This window comes from Dunckerocampus dactyliophorus, chromosome 17, assembly GCF_027744805.1.
Source record: "Dunckerocampus dactyliophorus isolate RoL2022-P2 chromosome 17, RoL_Ddac_1.1, whole genome shotgun sequence".
NCBI lineage: Eukaryota > Metazoa > Chordata > Actinopteri > Syngnathiformes > Syngnathidae > Dunckerocampus > Dunckerocampus dactyliophorus.
The window spans coordinates 5,648,253-5,675,082 of NC_072835.1; the positions used below are offsets into that span (position 1 = coordinate 5,648,253).

At 40.4% G+C, this 26,830-nt stretch overlaps 1 protein-coding gene across 1 annotated transcript in view; it reads right to left on the reverse strand.

Moving 5' to 3' along the window:
- The window catches only part of ror2 (receptor tyrosine kinase-like orphan receptor 2), a 73,330-nt gene continuing 46,500 nt past the window's right edge, over positions 1-26,830 (reverse strand). Inside the window, exons 2-9 of the mRNA XM_054757624.1 lie at positions 17,414-17,485; positions 10,010-10,297; positions 9,763-9,793; positions 8,124-8,245; positions 7,729-8,043; positions 7,394-7,648; positions 5,659-5,864; positions 1-3,388 (exon numbers count right to left, since the gene is read on the reverse strand). Of these exons, the coding sequence (XP_054613599.1) occupies positions 1,931-3,388; positions 5,659-5,864; positions 7,394-7,648; positions 7,729-8,043; positions 8,124-8,245; positions 9,763-9,793; positions 10,010-10,297; positions 17,414-17,485 (2,747 nt within the window). The 3' untranslated portion in view covers positions 1-1,930. The remainder of the gene's footprint in view (positions 3,389-5,658; positions 5,865-7,393; positions 7,649-7,728; positions 8,044-8,123; positions 8,246-9,762; positions 9,794-10,009; positions 10,298-17,413; positions 17,486-26,830) is intronic.

Sequence of the window (26,830 nt, forward strand, 5' to 3'; positions counted from 1 at the left end):
ACAAAGCAGTAAAGTAAGAAACAATACAACGGCTTATAAAAATCAGGGTAACAAACATTTAATCATCACTAGGTTTTGCAATGCTCAATATAGAAAAAATATAAACAAAAAAACCTTTTCAAACTCAAGAACATAAATTACAAATCTGTGCAACTTGGTAAAGTAAAATGTTATTACAATTATCAGCCGGGTGGACTACAAATCATAAACCAGGGGTGTCCAAAGTGAGGTCTGGAGGCCATTTTCGGCCCGCAGGTCATTTTTATTGGCCCTTGGCATATTGTAGAAATAAAATGAATTGATTATTAATGAGATATATTATTAGATATTACACTAATTTGCTTTGTCATCTATAAGACAAAGTTAATATGTTGATGTTTTGTTCAGATAGCTTAGCACTGATTGACTTCTTTAGTGTACAAAATGTATCATCTTTCATTTGTTTCTTTCAATCCTCACCAGAAAAATTTTGGACACCCCTGGAATAGGCGTTTCTCCCCTTACGCAACCTAAGCGGCTGCTTAGGTTCCCACGACCACTTGGGGGCACCCCTCAAATGGCGATGTCATTAGTTGTCAACAGCTGAGTCCTGCCGTACTTACCATATTCAGCCATTTGGTAATTGAGTCCCGAAGGGTCTCATTGTACAGATGAGAACCTGCGGGACTGGGGATGAGAATGATTAGAAAATTGATTATAAGGAAGCATTATTGATACTGGAATTGGAATTGCTCAGTTCTTATTAATTTCCATCTGTAGATATGCCTGTGAATATTCCCATTCATCCAAATCCAAGTCTTTGCATTCTCGGGGCATTGAACTGATTGTAACCGGACTTTTCCGGTTGTCTTACAAGACGTTGAACTGTCCAATCTAGTCTTTGAGCAAAAATTGATCGATCCCATGCCCTGAGAACATCCCTAGATGGGACTCCATGTTTGTAAAAGACATGGAAATTCTTTGTTCACTAGCCAAGGCATGCAGAACCGCCACCGCCCATTGTTCCATGGCCGTGAATCCCTAGTAAGAACGTCCAAAACATCATCACATAGTAATCAAGCGACACAAAGGTATGCACCAGCATTTTCACCACGGTAAAACACGGGTTCAGTTCTGGCACTTCTGATTCTGGAAGAACTGCAGACCTTTTAGAGCCGTTCAATATTCAAAAGCGACATGTTCCCTCTTGAAGGTCATGGTGGGCTTGTAAAGAGAGGAACATGGCATCCAGGCTGGGAAAGAGACGTGTTCATTCGAGCAGGCAAGTAATGAAATAAATCTTCACAGACACCTTGTAATTGCACAGCAACATTGGAATGGAAAACATAAGGTCTGCCATGTTTGCAGGTTTGAGAGTTTGAGAAGTATGATTATGAATCTGCAAAGGTTGAATGGAGGCAACTGGACAGGCCTTTTCAGTTCTAAACTTCATGTGTACATTCTCCCAATTTACAGTAGGACCCTCTAGTGCAATGGCCTCGACAATGTGGATCTCCCCCAAAGATGGTCTGATTCCAAAGGAACAGTGGCCACTAACAATGCCATCAGGCAGGTGAACGAAGTATTATGCAGGACGGTCATTCACCAGCTACATTGGGCAACAAAAACAATAACAAGCCTACAACAAAACACCCACCTAAAGTTTTGAGCTGAAGAAGCCTTTTGGATGAAAGGTAAAAACATCTTCAGCGAAAAAGCGTCCAGTTGCCCGCATTCAACTTTACAATCACCTGGATGATCGACAATCTACACAGACATGATTATGGGTCAGTTATCTTCAAAGTATAACGTCTGAAAAGAGTCTTTTTCAACATTCAGTCACTGTCACCCCAAATTCCTCCCTTCACTTCATGCTGCTCATTGAAAGCAAGCACAGTTCACAGAATAGTTCACCCCTCCCACACCCCCAGTCCTTCATACAGAATCTCGCTTATGTGTCTGACAACTGGGTTGCCAGCTCATCAGTTTGTCGAAGATCAGTATCACCCAGTAATTCTGTCTCAGGCATTGACAAGTTCTCGTTTTGCCCGAGCTCGACCTGGGAAGCGGCATCAGCCAAGACCTCGTCCTTGGTTTTGGAGTCGTCATTGAGTAAAGCTGCTCGCTCTGCCACGGAATTGCTGGAAGGAGCCGTGGTGACGTAGCCAGTTGACGTAGAGCCACTGCCACTGTGGTGGGAACCAGCTTTGGGGACCATCTGTGGTGGATGGTGGACTTGCTGGTGGGGCATCGGCATTGGGATCTGCATGGGGTAAAAGTTCTGCAGGTACGGGTAAGCTGGCATGGGGTGATAACCATTGACAGGGATGTATAGCTGCGGGGGCACCAATGGCCGATGCATTTGACCCTTCATTGGCATAAACTGGGGTTGATGGAAGGGTGAGCTCTTTTTGGGGCTTGGGTAGCGTGATGCATTCACTGTGCTCATGCTGATGTTGCTAACAGGACTGGTGCTGAGGGAACTGGTCTGGGTAGTGTTGCTGGTGCCTGACGTTTGAGCAGAGCTGTTGTAGTTTGACAGACTCTCCCAGGAGCGCAGACGTGTGTGAATGTCCTTGAAGCGAGGCCTTCTTGCTGGGAATTCGCTCCAGCACTCAAGCATGAGGGTGTAAATCCAAGCCGGGCAGTCATCAGGACACTGCAATACCTGGTGGCTGCGCACCATCTCAATCACGTCCTGATTGGAATAGCCACAATACGGCTGCAGACCGTAACTGAAGGTTTCCCACAGCAAAACGCCATAAGACCAGATGTCAGAGTCGGTGGAGAACTTTCCATACATGATAGCTTCAGGTGACATCCAGCGAATAGGGAAAGGGCTTGTTCCCATCAGATTGTAGTAATCAGCAGAGTAGACATCCCTCAAGAGGCCGAGATCCAGGATCTTGATGCCCAGTTTGTCAAAAACCAGAATATTCCGAGCTGCGAGGTCTTTATGGACGATTTGTTGGTTGGAAAGGTACTCCATTCCAGCAGCAATCTGGGTAATGACATGAAGGAAATCAGTCTGGTCCAATGTGGACTTGACTGTCCTGTCATCATCGGAGCTACCAACATCCGAGTTGGGGGAGCGCATGACCAGATACTCATGCAGATCACCAAGACTTGAATAAGTGAAGATCATGCTCATTGGCTGCTCCTTGGTGACCGCACCCAGAAGACAAACAATATTCTGATGCTGAAGATGAGAGCGGAGCATGGCTTCATGGCGAAACTCCTCACTGACAATCGGATCAATCTTGTCCTTCAGTGTCTTGATGGCCACCAGTTGGGTTTGCTCGCCAGGTGCAGTGCCATACAGGTGACCCTTGTAAACCTTGCCAAAGCGATCCTCACCGAGCTCCTCCATAAATCGAACGGCTGACATATTGATCTCCCTCAGCTTTGCCTGCAGCCACAAACCAGAAATGACAAATTGCTTGAGCCAACAATGAATAACTGGCACTTTGTTTGCTATTTATGCATTTGAGAAAAATTAACTTTGTGTATGTATGTATGATGTACATTTGTCCTATATTATCTAATGTTATTTATAAGTATTAGCCACTTATGGTGAATGAAACGTGCTTTCTGCTGGAAAAAAAAAGATTTTCAGAAAAATAAACAATAATTTTTTTGTCAAACAATCTGCAAATTTGCGCGGTCATGAATGCTGAATCACTAATGTGCGGGGATTAAAAGTCCAGCCATTTTCTTCAACTTATGCCGGTTCGGGTCACGCAGTCTCAGTAGGGAAGTCCAGACTTCCCAGTCTCCTGGCACCTCTCCCAGTTCCACCGGGCAGACATTGAGGCATTCCCAGGCCAGCTGTGAGACATAATCCCTCCAGCGTGTCCTTGGTCTGCCCTTGTCTTCCTGGTTGGGCATGCCCGGAACATTTCACCAGGGTGGCATCCAGGTGGCATCCGAACTAGATGCCTGACCCACCTCAACTGACTCCTCTCGGTGTGAAGGAGCAACGGCTCTACTCTGAGCCCCTCCCGGATGACTGAGCTCCTCACTCTATCTCTTAGGGCAAGTTCAGTCACTCTATGTTCTTTCGGTCACGACTCAAAGTTCATCACCATAAGGGTGTGAACATAGATGGACCGGTAAATTGAGAGCTTTACCTTCCGGCTCAGCTCTCTCTTCACCACAATGGTCTGGTAAAGCGACCGTGCTACTGCAGACGCTGCACCGAGCCGCCTGTCGATCTCACACTCAAACCAAGGCCGAGATACTTAAGGGTCCCTGACATGATTCATAAACTTTGCTTAAATATGTTATATATTGTTTGTAGTAATGTTCTACATTGTTTGATTTTTGAAAGTGAATGGTAAATTTGCAACGGTTGCATTTATGGTTAATGGCATCGGGGTGACACCTCTCAGCTAAAGCAGAGTAAACAAACGCCTCTTGAGGTATATCGGCAACTTGGTTTAGTATATTTTCATCAAAATAGTAGTCATGCCAAAATGTTGTGATGCTGCTGGATGTTTACAGTTTCAGAGTGAATTTTTTTTCCAAAAGAGGAAGGTACAAGACAGCAATGGATGAAGCAAATGCAAAGAACGAGCGACAGATGGACGAACCACCTCCAGTTCTGTTCTTTGCAGTGATCATTTTATTGACAACTGCAAAGGAAGACCTTTACAAGAAGCATGTGACTTAAAAGTATGGTTTAAACACATTTTGAAAAGAGATGCTATTCCGCTGGTACACAAGAAAACAACAAGACAACGAAGAATGACCACTGTGTCAAAATTGGCACAAGAAAGTAAGTCATGTCTTGTTTACATAATGTCTTGTAATACAATTCCATGATAGCGACAAGGCTGCAAAGCATTATGCATGCTATATAAACATCTTTTTACAGTAATATGTTTACTGTGGGGGGCGGGCATGGCAGCAAACTTTTATCCTAGACGTGTGGCTACATATTTACGTTCATTAAGAAGCCGATTTAAAATGATAAATGAAGGATAAGCAACTCCAGAGTAATTTACGCTTAACATTCTGTGTTTTGAAGGTGAGCAATCTTCATCTCCATGACTTAACACTTACGTCCATGTTCTACAAGTTCTCTAGTTCATCTCCAAATGTTTCTTCCTCCTCAAAAACTATTGACATGTTGCTCAAATCTTCGCTATAATCACTATAAAAATCATCTGTCTCATACGCCGCTATTTTTGTTTACCTGAATGATATACCCCAATGGCGCCACTTCTAGAAATGAGGCTGAACTGTGAGATCTGGTTTGTCATGGCTGGCACCATGATCTATAAATGTAATTTTTGCAAATTTACCGTTCACTTGTATGTAAAACATAATTACAAACAATATATGATATATTTAAGCCAAGTTGATGAATCATGTCAGGGACCCTTTGAACTCCTACACCTGGGGCAAGACCTCACTCCCAACCCGGAGGGTGCAATCCACCCTTTTCCGACTGAGAATCACGGCCTCAGATTTGTTGGTGCTGAGTCTCATCCCAGAAGCTTCACACTCAGCTGTTTTAAAAGTCGCCTGTGCAGTTAACAACAGTGTAGGTTTGACCCTCGAACAGATTATTTCAATTTTTCTTCTAGTTTGTTTTAATTCTATTCCAACCAATGAGAGGTGGAACAGCATCAGGGAGGGTGGAAATGATGTAGTCCTCTGAGTGTCCTACTGTACCTGATGTTTTTGCTGGTTGAGGAGAGACATTTCCATGTCTTGGTTGGAAGAGCTGCTGAGCTGACAACGAGGAGGTGTGTCACTTGATGTCTTTTGCTTATTCCGACACATGCAAACCAGAAAGAAGAGGCAAGCGATGATCAACGGCACGGCGATTGCCGGGATAAGAATAAACAGAATCTCCTTCCTGGGGTTGTCTGGAGCCTCTGTGAATAGAAACACAGTATATGAAATACATATATATATATATATCATATATAAAATATCTACTGTATATATGATATACTGTATGTGACTGACCACTATGCAGCGAGTGGAGACCAATACAGTGATCATTTGAAAATATGTTACATTCCACATTTCTGCTTCTGTTTTTAATTTTTCTCGCTGTTCCTTGTGGTTCCTCCCCAGACAGGCGGAAGAACGAGGCATACCTGCAGCCGCTCGGCAATGCATTGTGCTTTTAGGCAATGCATTGTGCTTTTAAGCACAGCGACTGCAGCCTACATTTGGTGCGTTTGCACCCCAGGAACTCCCTGGAACTTGAAACTCTTGGAGGAACACTGCGAGTTATGAAGGCAAAAACCCTTGTCTAATCTAAGTGTTACGATATCTGGCAGAGTGGAACATAGAAAGTTTATAGAAATTTGTTTTTTAACGCATTATGCCGTTAACCCACCAGATGGCAACAAAGAATAGCAAATGACCGGCTGCTTAGCTCCTGGCAAGCACGCCTGCGATATTAGAATTAGGAAATCAGTTTTTCTAGAGCAGTGGTCCACATCCTTTTTGGACACACGGCCCGGCTCATGTTCCAACAACCGGGGGGTGGTGGTGGGGGTCGTATAGCGATGTCACATCTCATTTAGTATGTATTGTGTAAAACTAACACAGGAACAACATCAAATTAAAATCACAAAGTGAATACAGACCCACCATCCACCACTATAAGCTTTGTTTTTCAGAGAGAGCGCCGCTGCTTGATGTGTGTGCTAACAGGCAGTGTGCTAGCATGAATTAACTTGAAGCTGTGCACACAACAAATGTACACATTAGCACTCGATAACGTCATCAAACTTTACCTTTATGCATTCCCATGCAGTATCAGCATTTGGGAGCAAATATGAAGTGAAAAAAACAGATAAAAATACAGTATTGTTGACAATCTGTGCAGAGTGGGAGAAGGCTAGCGCACGTACAATGGTGCGTTCAAGGACTGTCAAACAAAGTGGGACACTCGCAACAAACATAAACATGCAAAAACTTCAAACTATATTATTTTAAATTAAATAATGGCCCATATTTCCAAAATTGATATGCATTTACTTAAAATTGTATTTAGTTATTTACAAAAGTATTTTTTTGTGTGTGTGTGTATTTTTTTTATCATTGCGCCTGAAAGGTTTCCTCGGACCCCTGTTCTAGAGTATTATTAACTCAGAACTGATAACAAACAAGTCAGGTGGTGTGTTTAGTCAACTCTGCTCACGTAGAACAGACCCAAACACTACCAAGCTATCTAACTCCGCTTACTACTACTTATTACTTTGGAGAAATGACAAAGAAAAGTAAAAAAAAGGGGGGGGGAATAATAAAAAAGACAATAAGAAAAAGCAAAAAAGAAACAAAAAAAAAGACAAGAAGAAAAAATAAAACCCTTGGCAATGATGGCTGTCGACTGGACAAGCATGTCCCCAGTATTGATAATCCGCTTTTGACGTAGCGCTGTACTTACTGCAAGGCTGAATGTCACAAAGGTCCACCCTGACCCGAGGGTTCAAGGTGAAGCACCAGGGAGCCTGCATCTGGCCTCCTGGGTTCCGACAGTAGTTGTGGCTCCCCCATAGTTCAGGGTACTCTTGGGATAGATGGTGACTGTGAGGGTACTGAGTGTTCCACGGCTGGCAGTGATGACCTGATGCCGTGATGCTCACAGTGCCCCTGTAGTCAGCGCCACTTCCGTTGTAGCAGCTCTGGTCTGTAGGGGAGTCTGGAAAAGGGATTGTGAAACACGATAAGACAGACACATACTGTAGTGACAAAGTGCACCGCATCCATCCTTCTGCTCACGTGTATGTAGTTTTTCCGATGGCACGCCGATTCTCATACAGGAAGCAGCGTCGAGCGTGCCAGGGCGCGGCAGCAGGTGACAGCTCGGAAGCTCCAGCTGCATCAGGATCATGGGATTGGATCGGGCAACGGTGTACTCGGCATGGCACAGGTCATTCTCGAGGGCTTCGCACTCGTCCCGACAGAGCTGACGTCGCCTGGGACCCCGGGATCCCTCGTCGCAAAGTGGGAAAACGTAGTGACAGAAGGACGGGATGGCAAATTTGGAACACTGATCCGACAGATGAGTGGAGGTGCCAATCATTGTGAGGGCAGCTGGGAAGGAGGAAGCACAGACATGTGGTTTCCATTGTTCTACAGAGGAAACTGCAGTAATGAAAGATGATTTGTCCTACCAGTGATGCGATTTTCACTTTCCCCTTGCATCTGCAGAGACTCCACATAAATGCTCTGGTTGCCAATGAAGCGTGCACAGGCAATGCCACGGTACGGTTGGCAGAAACCTTTTTCATGTGACCTAATAATAGGAACAAACTCACTTTTAGTACAAATGACAAAATATCCATACATTTTATGCTTTAAATGTGTTTCATACGTTTGTGAGGCATATTTAGGGTGTGAATAATGTGAACAATGGCAATTTATCCTGAATCCATTTATTATTTTCCATCAAAACACACAGTGTCTGATATCATTTGTACTGAATTCCATCGATCCATTCTCTATATCGCTTGTCCGGGTAAGCTGGAGTCTATCCCAGCTGACTCTGGGTGACCCGTGGGCCTATGGGCAATTTAAAGTCTCCAGTTAATTAGACTTTTAATTGATTAACGTGTTTTAGGAAAGTGTGAGGAATCCAGATTACCTGGACGGTTAGCTATAAACATGCAACAAACACCATTATAAGTAGCCAAGACACTGTGGAATCTGAAGTGTGCCAACGGATTTGTCGTATCTTCAAAAGCTCTGGAGCTAGATCCAGAAGAAAACCGCCATTGCGGAAAATGCCATTTTTATGAATAACTACCAGAATTAATACTGATATCATTATGGATCCAATTGCTAATGGCATGTTTTCATGGTCAAGGAATCTAGATATGTAGATAAAATAAATGTAGTACTAATATTTTTTATCTAAATGTAGTAGTACTAATATTTATGGTGTAAATCACAATATGGGGGAACTATGGCACTTGGCAGAGGTCTGGCGGAGGTCTGCACTCCGATTGCTTTTCTAGTTTTTTTTAATGAACCACAGTGTCTGATATCATTTATCATGAATTCATTACATTTTTTTAATAAACAACAGTGTCTGATATAATTGATCCTAAATTAATCTTTTATTATTTTTAATAAAACCCACAGTGTCTGATATCATTTAGCCTGAATTTATCATTTATTTTTTTAATGAAACTGACAGTGTTTGATATCTTTTATCCTAAATTAATCTTTTATTATTTTTAATAAAACCCCCAGCGTCTGATATTATTTATCCCAAAATAATCCTTTATTTTTTAAATGCAAAAAATGTTTTTGTCTAATATCTAATATCTAATATCATTGATCCTGAATTCACCCTGTTCTACCTTATTATATAATATTGTACTATGGGTCATGTGTTATGTATTGATCTATTCATTACGACATTTCTACTAGTTTTATATATAATATAGCCTGGATTTATCTATTCATCACTCGTGTTCGTCAGTTTTACTCCTGGACTTACTTTTTATGATTTAATGAAGGCATCGTTTACCATGTACAGTATTACAAAACAATGTTTCTGTCAACTTTTACTCCTTTATTTACCTTTTATTACAAAATAAAACTAACTATATTAGCATTACTATATGACATCTTCAGCCTTTTCTTTTACTATTAATACATGGTAACCTGGTGCATGTTCAACACAGGAGGAGAACACACTATCTGCAATTGCATAAACCTCAGCTAAAATGAAGAGAACGGTAGTAGTCTATTAATAACTGACACACATATTCACATATTGCAGACATGAAAAAAAGCTTCACTTACGTATCATCCGGCCCATGCGTAGGCATCTGTCCTGTTTATTCACAATGATAAAAACATCATTAGGTACGTTTTATATTTTATATATATATATATATATGTGTGTGTGTGTGTATATATATACATGTATATATACAGTTTATATATATGTATATGTGTATATATATACATACATACAAACATACACACACACAGTATATATCTTGCCCACCCGGGCGGTATGTCCATCCATGCCTACATCTCATCTTACCGAGTTTGACGTAAAGCACCCCCGTGGCAGAGATGACTTTGAGTGAGTTGGAGGCAACACACTGATAATATCCTGTGTCTGTCGTGTCCAGGTCCTGGATGCGAAGCTTGGATCCGCCGTCGGTTTTGCGAATAGTGATGCGTCCTTGCTCCTGAACGACGGGGGCGTCGTTTTTAAGCCAGCGTATGGTCGGGCGTGGGTTCCCGGCCACTTTGCAGTGCAGCGTGGCTGTCTGGCCCTGGAAGTGTGTGATGTTGTTGACAGGCTCCAACACCTCCAAGAAGTAACCTTGGCAGAGGAAACACAATCAGAAAAGTTAAAAAGAAAGACTTCACTCACTAACTATACTACCAAGAAGGGCAGCTATGATAAATCACATTTCAGCTTCTTCGTGTTGTCACGTCAATGCAATCTGCCCAGGGCCTTCAGAATCACGAGTGCTGGTCACTTAAACACGATTAGCAATGAGGCTGTTTCGACAACCACATTAATCACATTTCAGAGTCACCTCACAATTTTTCACACATTTTTCCGTCCTCTGATTGGTTGATGTCTTAAAGCCTATTCCCCAACACTCAGTTACCAGTGCACTTGAATGCCTCATCACATGAACAACCAGCGCTTGTTGGGAAATTTTTATTTAAAAACTGCATTTTGTGTTAAGTCGTGTTGTCATTGACGACTGGTAATTAAATTTGTTTGATGATCTGAAACGTTTAAGTGTGATAAACATGCAAAAAAATAAGAAATCCAGAAGGGGGCAAACACTTTTTATACATTTATACTTTTTATCATATTTTATTTTATATATTAGTCAGCCTGGAAATGGGTTTTTCGGCCACTTCCACTGGAAGTCTTCCAGACAAGTGCTTAAGAGTGAGTGGTAATGTATTTTGTTTCGTTTTTTATGTTTTGTCATGTTATTCGATACATTTGGATTGCGACCCGCTCCAGATGATGTTGTAGTGTAGAGGTTTGGAGTTGTTTCGAGGTGATGTATTTGAAGAAAAAGGGTTAACTGTGTTTGTTGCTTTAGTAATAATGGTACTCATCCCCAATTCTGTAGTGCCACGTATAGCTATATTGCGTTTTGTATATTATTGATGGTTTGTATAATTGTGATGTGATAGTGGTGGTGTTAAGAGGTGGATTGGGTCGCTAAGTCCCCAATGAAGACCCGGGTACCAAATGCACCGCCTGGCACTGAAATCACAATAGCTTTTTTTTTGTTTGTTTGTAACTCAGCCACTAAGAGTCACTATTATTCTTGACAGAAAAGTCCCAAGCCCTAACAAAAGAGGCACACATTTATTTATCACAGTCAAGCTGGAAAGTCTCAAAGTTATAAAATGGAAATTCCCAAAATCAAAAGCTGTCGACATGAATTCCATGCCACCGTTGCGCTATACTGCACTGTCCTCTGCATTAGATTAGCTCCACAAGGAGGCAACAACAAGCGACTTTTCTCTCGACGAAAGAGTAGAATATGGATTCAGATCACAGAAAAATGACACTTTCTAATAACCATATGTCTGGCCTTTTTGTTAAAATAATTATTCCAATCAAATTAATAACAGAGTAGTTAATTCTACCTTTTGCACTTAGCCAAACCAGCTCGGGCAGTTCAAGACAATATGAGCTGCTTTATTTTGAGCAACTTAATGAGCAACTTCAGTTTATTTGGGTCTCAGTACCAGGCGATAGCGGTGCAAAATTGGTGTTAGTAGTATTATTATTCCGCAACTTTCCTCACATTTTTGAGGACCCTAAGACGCATGAACGCTCGCATGACGCATGAAATTTGCAGGAGCATCAAGCCCAGCAAAAAATTTCATACTTTAGGGGTTTCAAACTCTGTAGTGCCCCCTTTTCATTATTCCCTGTCGCCAGTTTCATGGATCGTCACAAAATTTAGTGGAAATGTCCATTGTGAAAGGACATACAAAAAAGTCAGAAGAACCCACATTCCAAAACAAACAGGACGTCAACCACTTCTATTTGAAACTGCCATTAGCAGGGGTGTCCAAAGCTGCTGTTTTTTTACAGCACATTGTAAAAATATAATTTAACAAGAAAACAGCAATTTTACAAGAATTAATTCAAAATATTAACAGAAAAAAGTCTAACAGGAAAAAGACTGAAGTTTATTAGCATCAAGTTGAAATATTAAAAAAACTAGGGCTGTCAAAAATAACGCGCTGACGGCGGTAACTAATTAATTTAATTGATTCCATTCAATTTTAAAGTGTAATTAAACAATGCACACCAGAGCAAGCACGCCTCTCTGTGATGATGGCAGGCACAAGCACGGTGGAGCGTCCCCACACCGTCACACTGACTCTGCCGCTCTTTTTAACTTCATTCTGACCTGAACACATCAACAGGAGTACAATTCCAACACCATATACTGTATGTATCTCCAACTCACACACGTCTCCGGTCCGTTCCACTGATCTGTACTAATATATCTGGATAGCTCATACGTCGCACCCGCTCGTGCAAGCCGCTGAAGCCACAGAGACGCCATCTTACCACTCACATCTCAACTACATTGGCACAGCGTACATAGTGTACAAAGCAGATGAAGAGGCTGGCAGAACATCTATATTTTACATTAAAAAGCGGGGAGATTCTCCCATTCCTTCAAGTAACGCAACCTTCGTCCCTTAACAACGATTTGATACGTTATTCTCTATCTTTTGGCTATATTAAATGTACTTTTTCCCCTTCCAATTCTCATTGCCTTTGGGACAAAATTCTACTCTGCACCTCCTATAGCAATGCATAGTTTTACTCCTCTAGAAAGAGATTTTAATTTGAACTGCATATCCCATCCCTTTTTTCCACTAAAATCCATGGTCATGATCCTTTACTTTTTTTCTCACTTTCATACAATTCACTATGCTCTCGTCTGTACGAAATATGAATCATAAAAGAGAGTGACTTTGGACAAGTTTTAAAATCATTTAACATTTTGATGATTTTTTTTGTTTGTGTTATGAAATAGAAATAACCTCTTTTCTGATATAGAAATATATTTGAACAAAAACCACAGGAATAATATGGAATATAATATATAATAATATATAAACATTGTCTCCATATGGGGGTTCATTTTAAATTCGGTTTAAAAAAAAAACAAAACGTATTTTTTTATATTTGCAAGCAACCGCAAATGATTTAGTAGTCTAGTCGCGGTTGTTTGTTTACATATCCCCCACGGCCCCCTATGTAAAGCCGTTATGATTCAGGTATGGTATGATATCGACAGAATTTTTAAAAATGATCATGCCCGAGTCCTTATGACTAAGCTCAAGCACACCTGTTGTGCAAGGTTAGTCTTCAGACTAACCTTGCATTTAGTGTGAGTGGGTAACAAACTAACAACACACTTAACAACTCACAAGTTCTCACATAAGTCATTGTCCGAGAAGTGTTTCTTGTCAGTGGGAATACGGCGGCCGCGTGGCTTCACAAGTCATTGACCAATGGCCTATCCAGATTTATTAGTACAGGTCAGTGGTCCGTTCATCCTGGGAACTACACTTCCTCATTGTTATTACAAGAACGCGAGATGCATTCGGGGAGATTCCGAACATCACAAAAACAGCTTTATAATGCGTGTGTGTACATAAACAGGACGATAAAGAAAAACATGAAGTGGATATTATTGTCCCGCACTTTATAACTCTTAATTCAGATTTACAATTTGCTACATTTAAGTATGCTGGAAAATACACTGAAAACAAGTACATTTACCTTAAATGACGTCGTGTCTTTCAACGCAACCCCTCATTGCTCATAATAACATGGTTTAAAGTGGGATTCAAATGTTCTGCTACTATTAAAGATACTATCCATCCATCCATTTTCTATACTGCTTCTCCTCATTAAGGTCGCAGGGGCATGCTGGAGCCTATCCCAGCTGACTTAAGGCGACAGGCGGGGTACACCCTGGACGGGTCGCCAGCCAATAGATGCTTAGACTTGTGTGGTATCCTTTAGTTTGACTGACATATTCAGGTCATTTGGAGCTAATAACACAAACAAATATATATAATCCTGTTCTGCTGATCTTTCTCTTCATTCATTCATTCAGTAAAAATGGGCATATTTCAGACATACTTTCTAATGGTGATTAATCATGATTAATTTAATAACTGTGATTAATAAGGTTATAATTTTAATCCTTTGACAGCCCTAAACGTCTTAATATTATGAGTGTTATGGTGTATGTGTCACACTACGTACGGTGTTGGCGGTGACCCCAGGATGCAGAGACAGGAAACCAGTGCAGATAAAAGTCTTTTATTTTACTCAAAAGCAGAGCAGAAAAAAGGGAAACTTGCAGAGCTTGTGGCAAAAACACACACCGAAGGCACGAGATATAGACAGAATACCGGTACATGCAAAAGTATGCATGAAACAAACGTACAGCAAGCAATGCTCCAGCAAAAGGGAAGGCGCCACCAGCTGAAATAAATAATTACACCACAAATTAGCACCAAGTGCGCAAAAGCAGGAAAGAAAGGCAGCAAAAAACAGCATGGAACAAAAGAGGAAGTAAAACAAAATAAGGTCATGAAAACCAGGACCGAGAAATAACTGTCACCGTCGCATCAGCTGTCACGCACAATGAGAAACAAACAAAACAACAAGTTGTAATTTTTGGAAAATTATGTTGCAGAAAAAGGTACAATGTAATAAATGCTGTAGAAATAAATGGAAAGTCAAAATATTTTGTGAATAAAGTCATAATTACAAGTAGAACATTTACAAGGAGAAAATTTTAAACAAAACAGCAGAAATTGAAAAAATTGTAATTTTTTTTATTTTACTCAGATTAGAAAAAAATTATAAGAAAATGTGATACTAAACGTTATTTATTATTATTATTAATGTTATTTTTTAAAAGTCGTAATATTATCAGAAACAAACAAAACAAATTAGGTTGTGGAAAAAGTTTTAATTTTATGGGAATAAAGTCATTATATTATGAAAAGAAAAATTGCAAAGATTATTTGAGAAGAAAATTTTAATATTTGGAAAATAAAAAAAAAACAGCAAAAATGAGGGAAAAAGAGCAAAGTTCATACTAATAATACGTAGGGGTGTCTCACTTCACAAGATGACACACAAGACTGAGTTTACGAGAACAAAGCAAGACGAGATTTTATTATTATTACTTTTATTATTATTACTTTTATTACTTTTAACAAAAGTACAGTGAAAAAACATAAAAAAAAATAGATGACAATATATTGCAATCTGCTAATTTAATTTCTACCACGTTACACTCTTCTGCACTCTTTGTGTATACTAGCGGCCCCGCCTCCTCCCGCCGAGACAGACTGTATGACAAAAGGGCTCACTCCGTTCATGCCACTGGTCTAGGGAACAAATGCGGAAAGGCGCTGAAACCAATGCCCGGTGTGAACCCTCGAGGAAAACAGACACGCGTGCACATGGCACATATTGGGGTCGGCAAAATGATCAAGTTAATTTTCATTTATTGTGTGATTAATTAATTTATTTACTGTACTTTCGTCCCAGGCCTAGTGCCCACAAGATATTTTTTTCTGAACGAGAAATCTTGTCACGTTTTAATCTTGCGAGATCTTGTGACACCTCTAATAAAAGTTTAGACACCCCTGTGCTACATAAAAAATAAAATGACATTAAATTGACCTTCCTGGGGAGGTGCGTGGTGTGCTGTTGGGGTGGTGCCAGCGCCACTAAAATAATGGTAGGGGAAACACTGCAGTGTGAATAGGGTGACTGGTTTGCCGTACATCCTCAAGAATTGTTGTGTTGCATACAACAACACTTGTCTTCCTCTGACAATGGCCTCTTTCACACTGGCAATCGCGGGATGTGTTCGCCTGTGTCATTCAGACAGCACACAGACACCACCTATTTGTTCTGCCCTGAGTCATTTCTTGAATTCAGTAGTGTTTCTCACTTCAAGTCAGATTTTTTTTCTGCAAAATAAGCCAAAATGTAGCCAAAGAAAGTTGCAAGTGCCACTATTTTCAGAAAGAAGGTGACAAACACCATTCAATTCAAGAAATAACTCATGACAAAACAGGAAGGTGGTGTCCACGTACATCTCGCTGCCACATCGTGTCTTGGGCAACTATCACGTCAATGAAGGCAAAAGTAACCTTAAATGTTCATTTATCCCTTTAATTCATCATGTATATGCATTTAGATTTGTTTTATGCCTGTAAAACTATAATTGTAAAACAATAAAAAAGCGTGTATTAACATGTTTGAGAGTCAACCGCTGATGTCATAAACGGGCGATGCAGTTGACTTCCATTTCCTGTTTCCATGTGGTGGCAAGCTAATAGCATGCTAACAAGGACGTTTTGTCATTTAAAATACATTCAGAACACAACTGAACTCACGCAATGTACTTACAACACCATGTTGTACGCTAACCGGAAAATGTATGCAAACCAAGGCAAAATTATGGTGTAGATTTTTTAGGTTACCCAAAAAACACACTAATTGGGGGGTACGCTAACTGAAGTTCCACTATACTCACATTTTAGGTTTACAGGTTTGGGGGCGGGGCTTTAGGATCTCATCTGTGCTATTTGCGGTCCTGATGGCCTCATCAAGCTGACCCTTACTGAGGCGGCTCACAGCTGAGTATGAAGCTTTTGGGATTAGCACCTCCAAATCTGAGGCCATGGTTCTCAGCCGGAAAAGGGTGGATCACACCATCTTGGTTGGGAATGAAATCTTGCCGCAGGTGGTGGAGTTCGAGTATCTTGGGCTCTTGTTCACGAGTGAGGGAAGGCTGTAGCGTAAGATGGACAGTCGGATCGGCGCAGCGTCTGCAGTAATGCGGTCGCGGGATCTCTTACTGGTCCATTTACCGTTCCTACCACCTACCACTCCTTTGGGTAGTGACTAAAAGAGCAGGATCATGGATACAAGCAACCGAAATGGGTTTTCTCCTCAGGGTAACAGGACTCAAGCTCAGAGGGCTTGGTCATCAGGGAGGAGATCAGAGTAGAACTACTTCACAGGCAGTGGAGCCAGTTGAGGTGGCTGGGGCATCCAGTCCGGATGCCTCCTGGACACCTCAACGGTGAGGTGTTCCCGGTATGCCTAACTGAGAGGAGGCCTCCAGGGCAGACCTACGACACTCTGGAGGGATTATATCTGACAGCTGGCCTGGGAACACCTTGGTGTCCCCTGGTGGAACTCAAAGCGGTGGCTGCAGACTGAGAATTACCTACTGAGACTGCCACCCCCACGTCCCAAACCCGGATAAGTGGAAGAAAATGGACGGGTAGATATACTAGTACTGTTACTGATACAGCTGCGTATTTCTATGATAAACCTCATTGCTAGATGGAGTAAATAAAGTATTATAATTGCACTTCTTACCTTCTGGTGTTGGTGCAGCTCCACTCTGAGATTCAGCCGGACCATCTACATCCACTGAGAGACCAGGGTCACCTGCAAAACATAGTCATGAACAGGATATCAAAAGACTATTGCATTGCAGTAGCTAGTTAATAGTATTGCATGTCTAGCTACATTTACATGGACAGTAATAGCATGGTTATTACATTCATGTTTATCCCTTTATCTTGTTCAGGGTCACGGGTGAGCTGGAACATATACTGTACCAGCTTTGGGGCTAGAGGTACGATACACTCCTCATCAAAGTTTTAAGACCAGTTGATTGCAAGAATTGACATTTTGCACTGTTAAATCTTATAAATGTTCTAAGTAGAGCTTCAAAATGCAAAAAGAAGAAATGTGTCATGAAGCGAGGAGCTGTCGAGTGCTTGACCCCCAGGATGCAGAGACAGAATGCGGTGATGGAAAATAAAAATACTTTAATAGCAGGTGCAGAAAAAACAACAAAAAGCGACAGAGGAAAAACGCTCTGTGAAAACACACAAACAGGACTTGGACTGTAGTGCAGGTAAGGGAACCGTCTAGGTAACAGCACAGGCGAGGTACACATAGACAAGGAGCAAAGAACCAATGAACCAGCGCCATACCTGAGACGGCGCTCGGCTTTTAAACCCTACTAATTGCAATTGTGGCCAGCTGTGCAACGTAACACTGGGGTGAAGCGGCTGCAGCTTCCTCCAGCAGGAAGTGCAGCGCAACAAAATAAGAGCACGGGACCGGAAATGTTCACTCCTGTCCTCCAGAACATGACAAAATAGGAATGAGACCAAAAAATTTGAGTACACAAACAAGCATTAAAGTGAAATAGGCTGTTCATCAGCTGATCAAAAGATTAGAACCATAGCTGAAAAGAACCCCTGCCCCGAAATAGGAATACAAATTTCAAAAAAGGACCCAGTAATGAGTAGCTGTGTTATTCTTGTTAATCAGCTGAAAAATGGGTTTGGGCATGCTTGATGCCAGTGTTTCCAGGAGGCTAGTGGGAATGTTGATCCAGGTGGTGAAGACGGCTTCACGGAGGGCATCCACTATCAGGAACTGATGTCCATTTTTATAAACTTCCCTTGCCATCCATCCCCAAATGTTGGATTTAGATCAGGGGAACATGCAGGATGGTCCAAAAGAGTGAGCTTATTCCTCTGGAAGAAGTCCTTTGTCAGGCAGGTATTGTGAACTGCAGCGTTGTCCTGTTGAAGAAGCCAGTCCTTACCACACAGATGAGGGCCCTCAGTCATGAGGGATGTCCCCTGCAACATCTCCACATCGTCAGCTGCCGTTTGACACCCCTGCACAAGCTCCATTGTTCCAATGAAGATAAATCAGCCCAGATCATGAAGGCCCCCCGTCCACTGTGCCGTGTGGAAAACATCTTAGGTGGGATCTCCTTGTCATGCCAGTAACGTTGGAAGCCATCAGGAAGGGTTACATTTTTTCTCAACAGAGAATAAAACTTTTTTCCACCTTTCAACGTCCCATGTTTGGTGGTCTCTTGGAAATTCCAAACGGGCAATGTTGTGGCGTTGAAGGAGACGAGGTGTTCGTCCCGTGTCTTGACGGACAAGCGAATCAGATCGGCGTGCTGCGAGAGGCTCGCTTATGCAGCCCGACAATCCCACAGCGTTCAAAGAGAAAAAGCTTTTTTTGCCTTTGCCATCAAGAGGTCATGACAGTGTGAATACCTGACAGAAAATGACATTGAATCCACATTTTTTGCCAAGATTTTGGCTGTGGTCGTGGCTGTGGTCGTAAACCTTTGATCAGCTGATGAACAGCCTATTTCGCTTTAATTATTATCATGATTTATTTATATTATTAGTAGCACTACTACTACATTTTGAATTGGATGGATGCTAAAGAGTAGAGTTGCACGATTCTGGACATTATCACGCTATATACTGTATGTCCAGTATAAGTACACAGAGTCTGTTTACACAAACTTCTTTTCTGCAATATTTATAAAAAAGTGTCTTAAGTATAATTATGTGTGAATCAAGAACACAATGTTTTTTTTAACCATTAGTTTTTTTTGCACAGCCCTTTTCAAGAAGCACTCAAATGAACAGAAAGCTTATTTGTCCTGCAAGAAGATGACTTCACACTGAATGGAAAAATGTCAAAAAAATGTCAAATCATGCTGAGCTATTTAAGCAAAAGGATGAAGTTTGTTATTTTCTCGTCTTAAGGGAATATGACCAAGATGGCAACAGCGATGCAATGACATTGTTTACTTCTAACGTCTGCCAGTGCTGCGTTCTTGCTTTGATATGCACAACTGGCATTTATTTGTCATGATGGTAGTGTATGAGGTATGTGAAATGGATTCCCTGAATGCTGAGCGTAATCATCTCTGGCTCGCCCACAGACCTAATCAAGTCCAGGTCCAGGTCCATGTGCGTGGATGCAATGTATGGACGGGTTATTAAGTTGACTTGACTCGGCTTTGGTTCCTTACTTCCCCATGATACACATCATGTGCTGGACAGATGTTGCTGCTTGAGGAAATTGGTGGTGCTGGAGGACTTTGCTGAACAAAACCAAGCACAATTCTTTTTAACAACCTCTCCAGACCCCAACTGAATGCCGAGTCTTTGCCACCAGCAGGTCTTACCGTCCAAATATCTTACCACACATGCTTGTTCTTACTTTGACACTTCTAACCATATAAACACCATATAAGCAGAAATGAAGCTCATCAACTCGCACATTTGAAGCAGTCAACTGCTCACATCTGTTGTACATCTACTGCTGAGGTCATTAACAACACACCGAACACAAACAAAGGGAGGTCCACATTTGTTCACAGAACAACCAGAAATAACGACAGGATGCTTTTTACACTCAACAAAGTGTTTACATCAAGATAACCGGTATGCAGATTCACATTACACTACTATTGCAGTGAAACTGAAGGCAGTAAGTGTTCAAAGTGAGTGCATAAGGGTACGTTTTGGGACGTAGAGCCAGGATTTTAAAATCATCCAGAGTTTTCAGTGTTGCTCATACACAGTAATCCCTCATTTATAGCGGTTAATTGGCTCCAGAACCGAGAGTGATAAGTGAATTTCCACAGTGTAGAATTACCTTATTCCTCATAAATCAAATATTTTTGAAAGAGCATAGAGAACCTGTTTGACCTTCTAAATATGGCTGATAACAATATTAGAGTGCTCTACATATGAGCTAACACCCCTATAGTCACCTTTACACTTTTACTACCCAATATGGCAGACATATTAGACGAGAAAAGAAGACATATTAGACATATTAGACGAGAAAAGCGCATTCACTAACACTGGGAATTCTGAACATCAACAATGCAACAGGTTGTTTTTTTGTGTTTATTGCCTCTGATGTGCTGTGATAACATTTGTGCATTTTATTACATTGGTTAATTTATTACTTAGTTTTTAATTTCTTTATATTATTAAAGTATTTAAATGACTATTCAGTTTAGCTTGCATGTCACAGAATTCCATAAAAATAAAAAGACATTGCTTTTGGGCAAAATGTATGTTTTTTGTTTTAAAAGTGCCAGTTAAGGCACCGATTAAGTACCAGTATCGCTTAAAAAGTCAACCATATCCACAATGTACCTACGTTGTTTTGTGACTCAATTAAATCAAAAAGTCTGTCTGTTCAGGCATACATTTTGTCATTGTAGTTTTCCTAATGCTAAAATGTAAAAATATCGCCCCGTCTCGTTCTCGTGAACCCAAACTTGTGGATTGTCTCGTGAGCTGAGCGTATCGTGACACTCCCTGGTGATATACATTTTTTCCACAGTGGTTCCGCTTTAGTTTTATTAGTAGCATTCCTTGTGTTCGGTCATATAATGTCTTCTTCATTTGATTTTAACAGATTCCTTTTTTTAAAAGTCCTCCACATGCTTATCCCCTGATTCAAATCGTCTTGGGTGTCTGGGCATGTGAGTCTGCCCTTCACTGTCTGTGTCCCCGCAGGAGGACATAACCCCTCCCCTCACACACTGTACGTATTTGGTTTCTTAAATTACCTAACATTTTAGTATGAATAGTAGTACATTATCTCGAGAAGCCGTTTGTTCTGATTGTATTGATTTGTGTCCAATTTTATTAAATTGTACCTCTAATTATTCTCAAAGAAGTTGTCTCCTCTCTCATCTATTTTGGAGCCAGCAGCAGATTTTCTTTTGACAACCTAATAACAATTGGAGGAAGCAATACCATGTTTGGCGCCTCCAGTGGGATACAATTAAACTTCAACTTGACCTCCTTGGAGGGCGCTGATTGGTGTGACTGTTGTTGAAAAGCCATAACTGTGTCATATTGAAGCTTGGCCAAATGGATTTGACAGATTTAAATCAACACCTCTTTTCCCACAAATTCATCTTGGGCATTTGCTTCTGTTATGGTCAAACTTACTGAACTCCAGCAGAATCTCTCAATGATTTTCAATGCATTTTAATATTTATAAAAGCCACTTCTGTTCTTCCTCTGTCTCAGAGGTGTCCAAAGTGCAGCCCAGTGGCCATTTGTGGGCCGGGGCACATTGTAAAAATATCATTTAACAAGACAACTAAAAAAAAACAACAGCAAAAATGGAAAAATCTGCAGTAAGTAAGAGTGAAGTCAAAATATTGAAGTTGAAAGTTGAAATCCAATGTGAAAGTCGTACTTACACGAGAATAACATAGTAATGTCATGAAGAAAAATGATGTATTTTTTGTAGCATGAAGTTGAAATATTGAAGACAAAAGACGTTATTTTTTGTAATTTTATGAGAAACAAACAAAACATTGAATAAAGTTGCAATTTTTGGATAATGAAGTGGCAGAAAAAGTTATAATGTTAAGGGAATAAAGCCAAAATATTGCAGGAATAGCAAGAAGAAAGTTGAAATAGTTGTAAAAAAAACAAACAAACAAACAACAACAGCAGATACGGAAAAAACAGCAAATTTTACGAGAATAAAGCAAAAATATTAAGGGAAAAAGGTGGAGAAAAAAGTGGCAATTTACGAGGCCTGTCACAAACATAAACATGAATGAAGGAAGCCTCACAGTATTGCAACAGAGGATAAAAGTCCGACAAATATGGTCCTGTTAGGTTGGCAATTGTCCAGTAAATGTAAACGTTATTCCGCACCAAACCTTACTTCCACAAAGTCACGCTAACCACTGCACACCTACCTAACACCTACTGCAGCGTACTGATACAAGTATTCCATTTAAGACACAGTCAACGTTTTAGATATTTCTATTCTACACTGAAAAACAGTAACAAGCTAGTTCAAATAGGAATGATTGCAATGTTACAACATTGGTTGTGATTCCTTGTATAAAGTTTTGTAAGAGGAGAGGGAGAGGACATTATAGGATGCTTTTTCTTCCATGGCTAAATACGAGCTTTACTCCTGCATTCCAACCTGCTGCCTCTGTGGTGAAAGCGGTCTTTGTGAGCTATTGGGGTCTTCTGGCAAACTTCAACACTTTCCTTCTTCACTTTAAAGTAAAAGCTGTCACCCAACCTCCAACTTTTGTTCAACTCGACATCCTATATTATTAGTGTTATTATTAACCTTTATTTAACCAGATAAAAAAACGTTGAGATCAGGATGTCTTTCGCAAGGGTGACCTGGCCAAGAGGTCAGCAGCACACGTCACACGTGGTGACAATATACAGTACAATGTATATGAAGACACATACTTTGTATAGTGCAGGTATTTTGTGCTAAATACATAAAAGCCATTTAAAAACAAAGGCACTGTTGTGTGGTCTCACGCTCTCAAGGACCGAAAGGCTCCAAAAGGGATAAATTCTGAGAGCTTAAGTTCAGCCTGTAAAAAAAAATACAGGCTATAGCCATCAAGTAGAATCGTTTCATGTGATTGTACCAATGAAATCATCTCTTTTGTTTGTTTTTTTAAAACAAATGTCTTTTTTTTTGTGTAATGAAACCTATTTATATAACAGGTCCATTTTTTTAAACACATCCAATTCTTTTATGCAATGAATAGTATATATAGTAGGTCAAGGTTTTCTAATCGTCTAATCGTTTTATGCAATTATTATTGTATTTAGCAAGAACTACAGTCATGGCCAAAAGTTGTGAGAATGACACTAATACAGACCTGATCAAAATCTTAAAACCAGTTGAAAAATTGCTAGAATTTGCATTTTGCGCATTTGGGTCTTAATGAGGTTTTAAGTAGAGCTACAATATGCAAACGCAAGAAGGGGGAGTGAGACACAAAACATTTGGAACTTGTAATTTAAACCACAAAAAAGCTGAAATAGGTTGTTTATCACCTGATCAAAAGTTTAAGACCACAGGCTAGAAAAGCCAAAATCTGCTCAAAATTGTCATTTTCTGTCAGGCATTCACACTGTCATGCCCTCCTGATGGCTAAAGCTAAAAAGCTTTCTCTTTTTGAACGTGGTCGGATTGTCGAGCTCCATAAGCAAGGCCTCTCGCAGCGTGCCATCGCTGCTGAGGTTGGAAGGGGTAAGACAGTCATTTTACATTTTTTGAAAGACCCTGAGCATTATGGAACAAAAAAGTCAAGTGGTAGACCCAAAAAAAAAAACACGCGCTGAGTCGGAGGATCCAATTGGCTGTCCATCAAGACACAAGGTAGTCTTCCACCCAAATTAAGGCCCTTCATTCAGTGGAACACTGGAGCTTCAGGTGGCGCAGGGTCGTCAAACGACGAATGCTTACGTGCAGATGTTACAGCGGGCATCCCTCATGACTGAGGGCCCTGGTCTGTGTGGTAACAGCTGGGTTCTTCAACAGGACAACGCTGCAGTTCACAATGCTCGCTTAACCAAGGACTTCTTCAGGGAGAATAACATCACTCTTTTGGACCATCCTGCATGCATTTAAATCCCATAGAGAACATTTGGGGATGGATGGCAAGGGAAGTTTATAAAAATGGCCATCAGTTCCAGACAGTTGATGCCCTTGGTGAAGCCATCTTCACCACTTGGAGCAATGTTCCCACTAGCCTCCTGGAAACACTCGCATCAAGCATGCCCAAACCATTACTGAGTCCTACTGAGGATTTTTTTTGTTCTTGTTTGGAGAGTTTTTTGTGATTTTTTGAGCGATGGTCTTAAACGTTAGCCTATTTCAGTTTAATTTTTTTTTCAATAAATTACTTTTTCAAAGTGCTTTTTGTCTCACTACCCCGTTTTGCTTTTGCATATTGTAGTTCTACTTAAAACCTCATTAAGGTCCAAATTTGCAAAATGCAAATTCTAACAATTTTTCAACTGGTTTTAAGATTTTGATCAGGTCTGTATTATAGTCTGCTGTCTCATTTCTTATGATGGCAATTTGCATATACTCCAGAATATAAATAGGAATGCTAAAATGAATTGCAAGTAATTGCAAAGTCTCCCTTTGTCATGAAAATGAACTTAATCCCCAAAAAACATTTCCACTGCATTTCAGCCCTGCCACATAAGGACCAGCTGCCATCATGTTAGTGGTTCTCTGGTGAACATACAATAGTTGAGTGTTGACAAGGTCAAAGGCGGGACATGACTCTATGATCTCTATTGAGTGAGAATAACAGGCTGGAAGCTTTAAAAAGGAGGGTGGTGCTTGAGACCTTTGTTATTCCTCTGTTAACCACGGTTACCTGCAAGGAAACACGCTTAGTCGTCATTGCTTAGCACAAAAAGGGCTTCACAGGCAATGATATTGCTGCTAGTAAGACTGCACCTCAATTGCCATTCATTGCCATTCATCAGAAGGAGAGAGGTTCAATTGTTGTGGAAAAGGTTTCAGGGCGCCAAATAAAGTCCAGCAAGTGTCTGGACTGTCTCCAAAGTTGATTTAGCTGCAGGATCAGGGCACTTTTGGCCACGACTGCATATATGGCAGTTGTTGTTTTTTTTACAAATCTAAACGTTTTATCAAATGAATAATATACAGTGGTGTGAAAAAGTGTTTGCCCATTCCTGATTTCTTTTTTTTTTTTGCATGTTCGTCACACTTGTTTCAGATCATCAAACAAATATAAATGTTAGTCAATGACAACACAACTCAACACAAAATGCAGTTTTTAAATGAAACATTTTATTTTTAAGGGAGAAAAAAACCCTACATGGCCCTGTGTGGAAAAAGTGCCCCCTAAACCTAATAACTGGTTGAGCCACCCTTAGCAGCAGCAACTGCAATCAAGCGTTTGCGATAACTTACAATGAGTCTCTTACAGCGCTGTGGAGAAGATAGTATCCTAGGAGAATTTTGCCCCACTCATGTTTGCAGAATTGTTGTAATTCAGCCACATTGGAGGGTTTTCCGGCATGAAGCACCTTTTTAAGGTCATGCCACAGCATCTCAATAGGATTCAGGTCAGGACTTGGACTAGGACATTCCAAAGTCTTCATTTTGTTTTTCTTCAGCCATTCAGAGGTGGACTTGCTGGTGTGTTTTGGATCATTGTATATCAGTGTTTTATTTGTGTTACAAATCTAATGGTTTTTAATGGTGTTTGCGTTTGTGTAGTACGGTGATTGTTACACTCATTCACTCTACAGCTTTATTCCCATATAATTATCACTTTTAAAAACAAAACTGAGTTTTTATTTTAGTAAGAAACTTTAAATAACTGTTTTTTCTTTCTTCACATTGCAGCAAGTTTAAAACTACTTTATTCTATAATATTAGTTTTTTCTAGTCAATGTGACCCAAAAATTTAATCCTATGCAGTGTTTTATGCAGTGGACCCCCCAGGTCAGGGGTGCACAAATTGCGGCCCGGGGGTCATTTGTGGCATGTGGCTGTTTTTTTCATTGGCTCATGGCACATTGTAAAAATAGAATTTAACAAGAAAAATAAAAATAAAAACAAAGTAAAAAATTTAAAAATCAGCAGTTATTTTACGAGAAAAAAGTCCAAATATTAAATGAAAAAAGTTGTAATCTAACAAGGAAAAGTCGTAATTTTATGTAATTTCCACATCACTGAGTCCAAGCCTAGAGCGCCCTCTCGCGGCTGCCGACGGTAATGTTCACTCCTTGGTTCATGTCATTCAATATAAATTCACATTTAAAAACATTTTAAATTATATATAAAGTTGAAATATTTAAAAAAAAAATGGATGGTATTTTTTAAGTCGTAATATTATGAGAAAAAAAATTGTATTTTTTTAAAAATTATGTTGCTGAAAGGGTTATGATGTTGCGAGATTATATTATGGGGATAAAATCATAATTACAAGCAGAAAATTGAAAAGAAGATATTAGAAATAGTTGAAGAGTTTATAGTAATACTTTCAGTTGTCGAATGCACCGTTAAATAGAAGTGTTTTCAGCCTGGATTTGAACATTTGCCAAAGTTGAGGATGGTCGCACATCTTCTGGAAGACTGTTCCAGATTTTGGCAGCA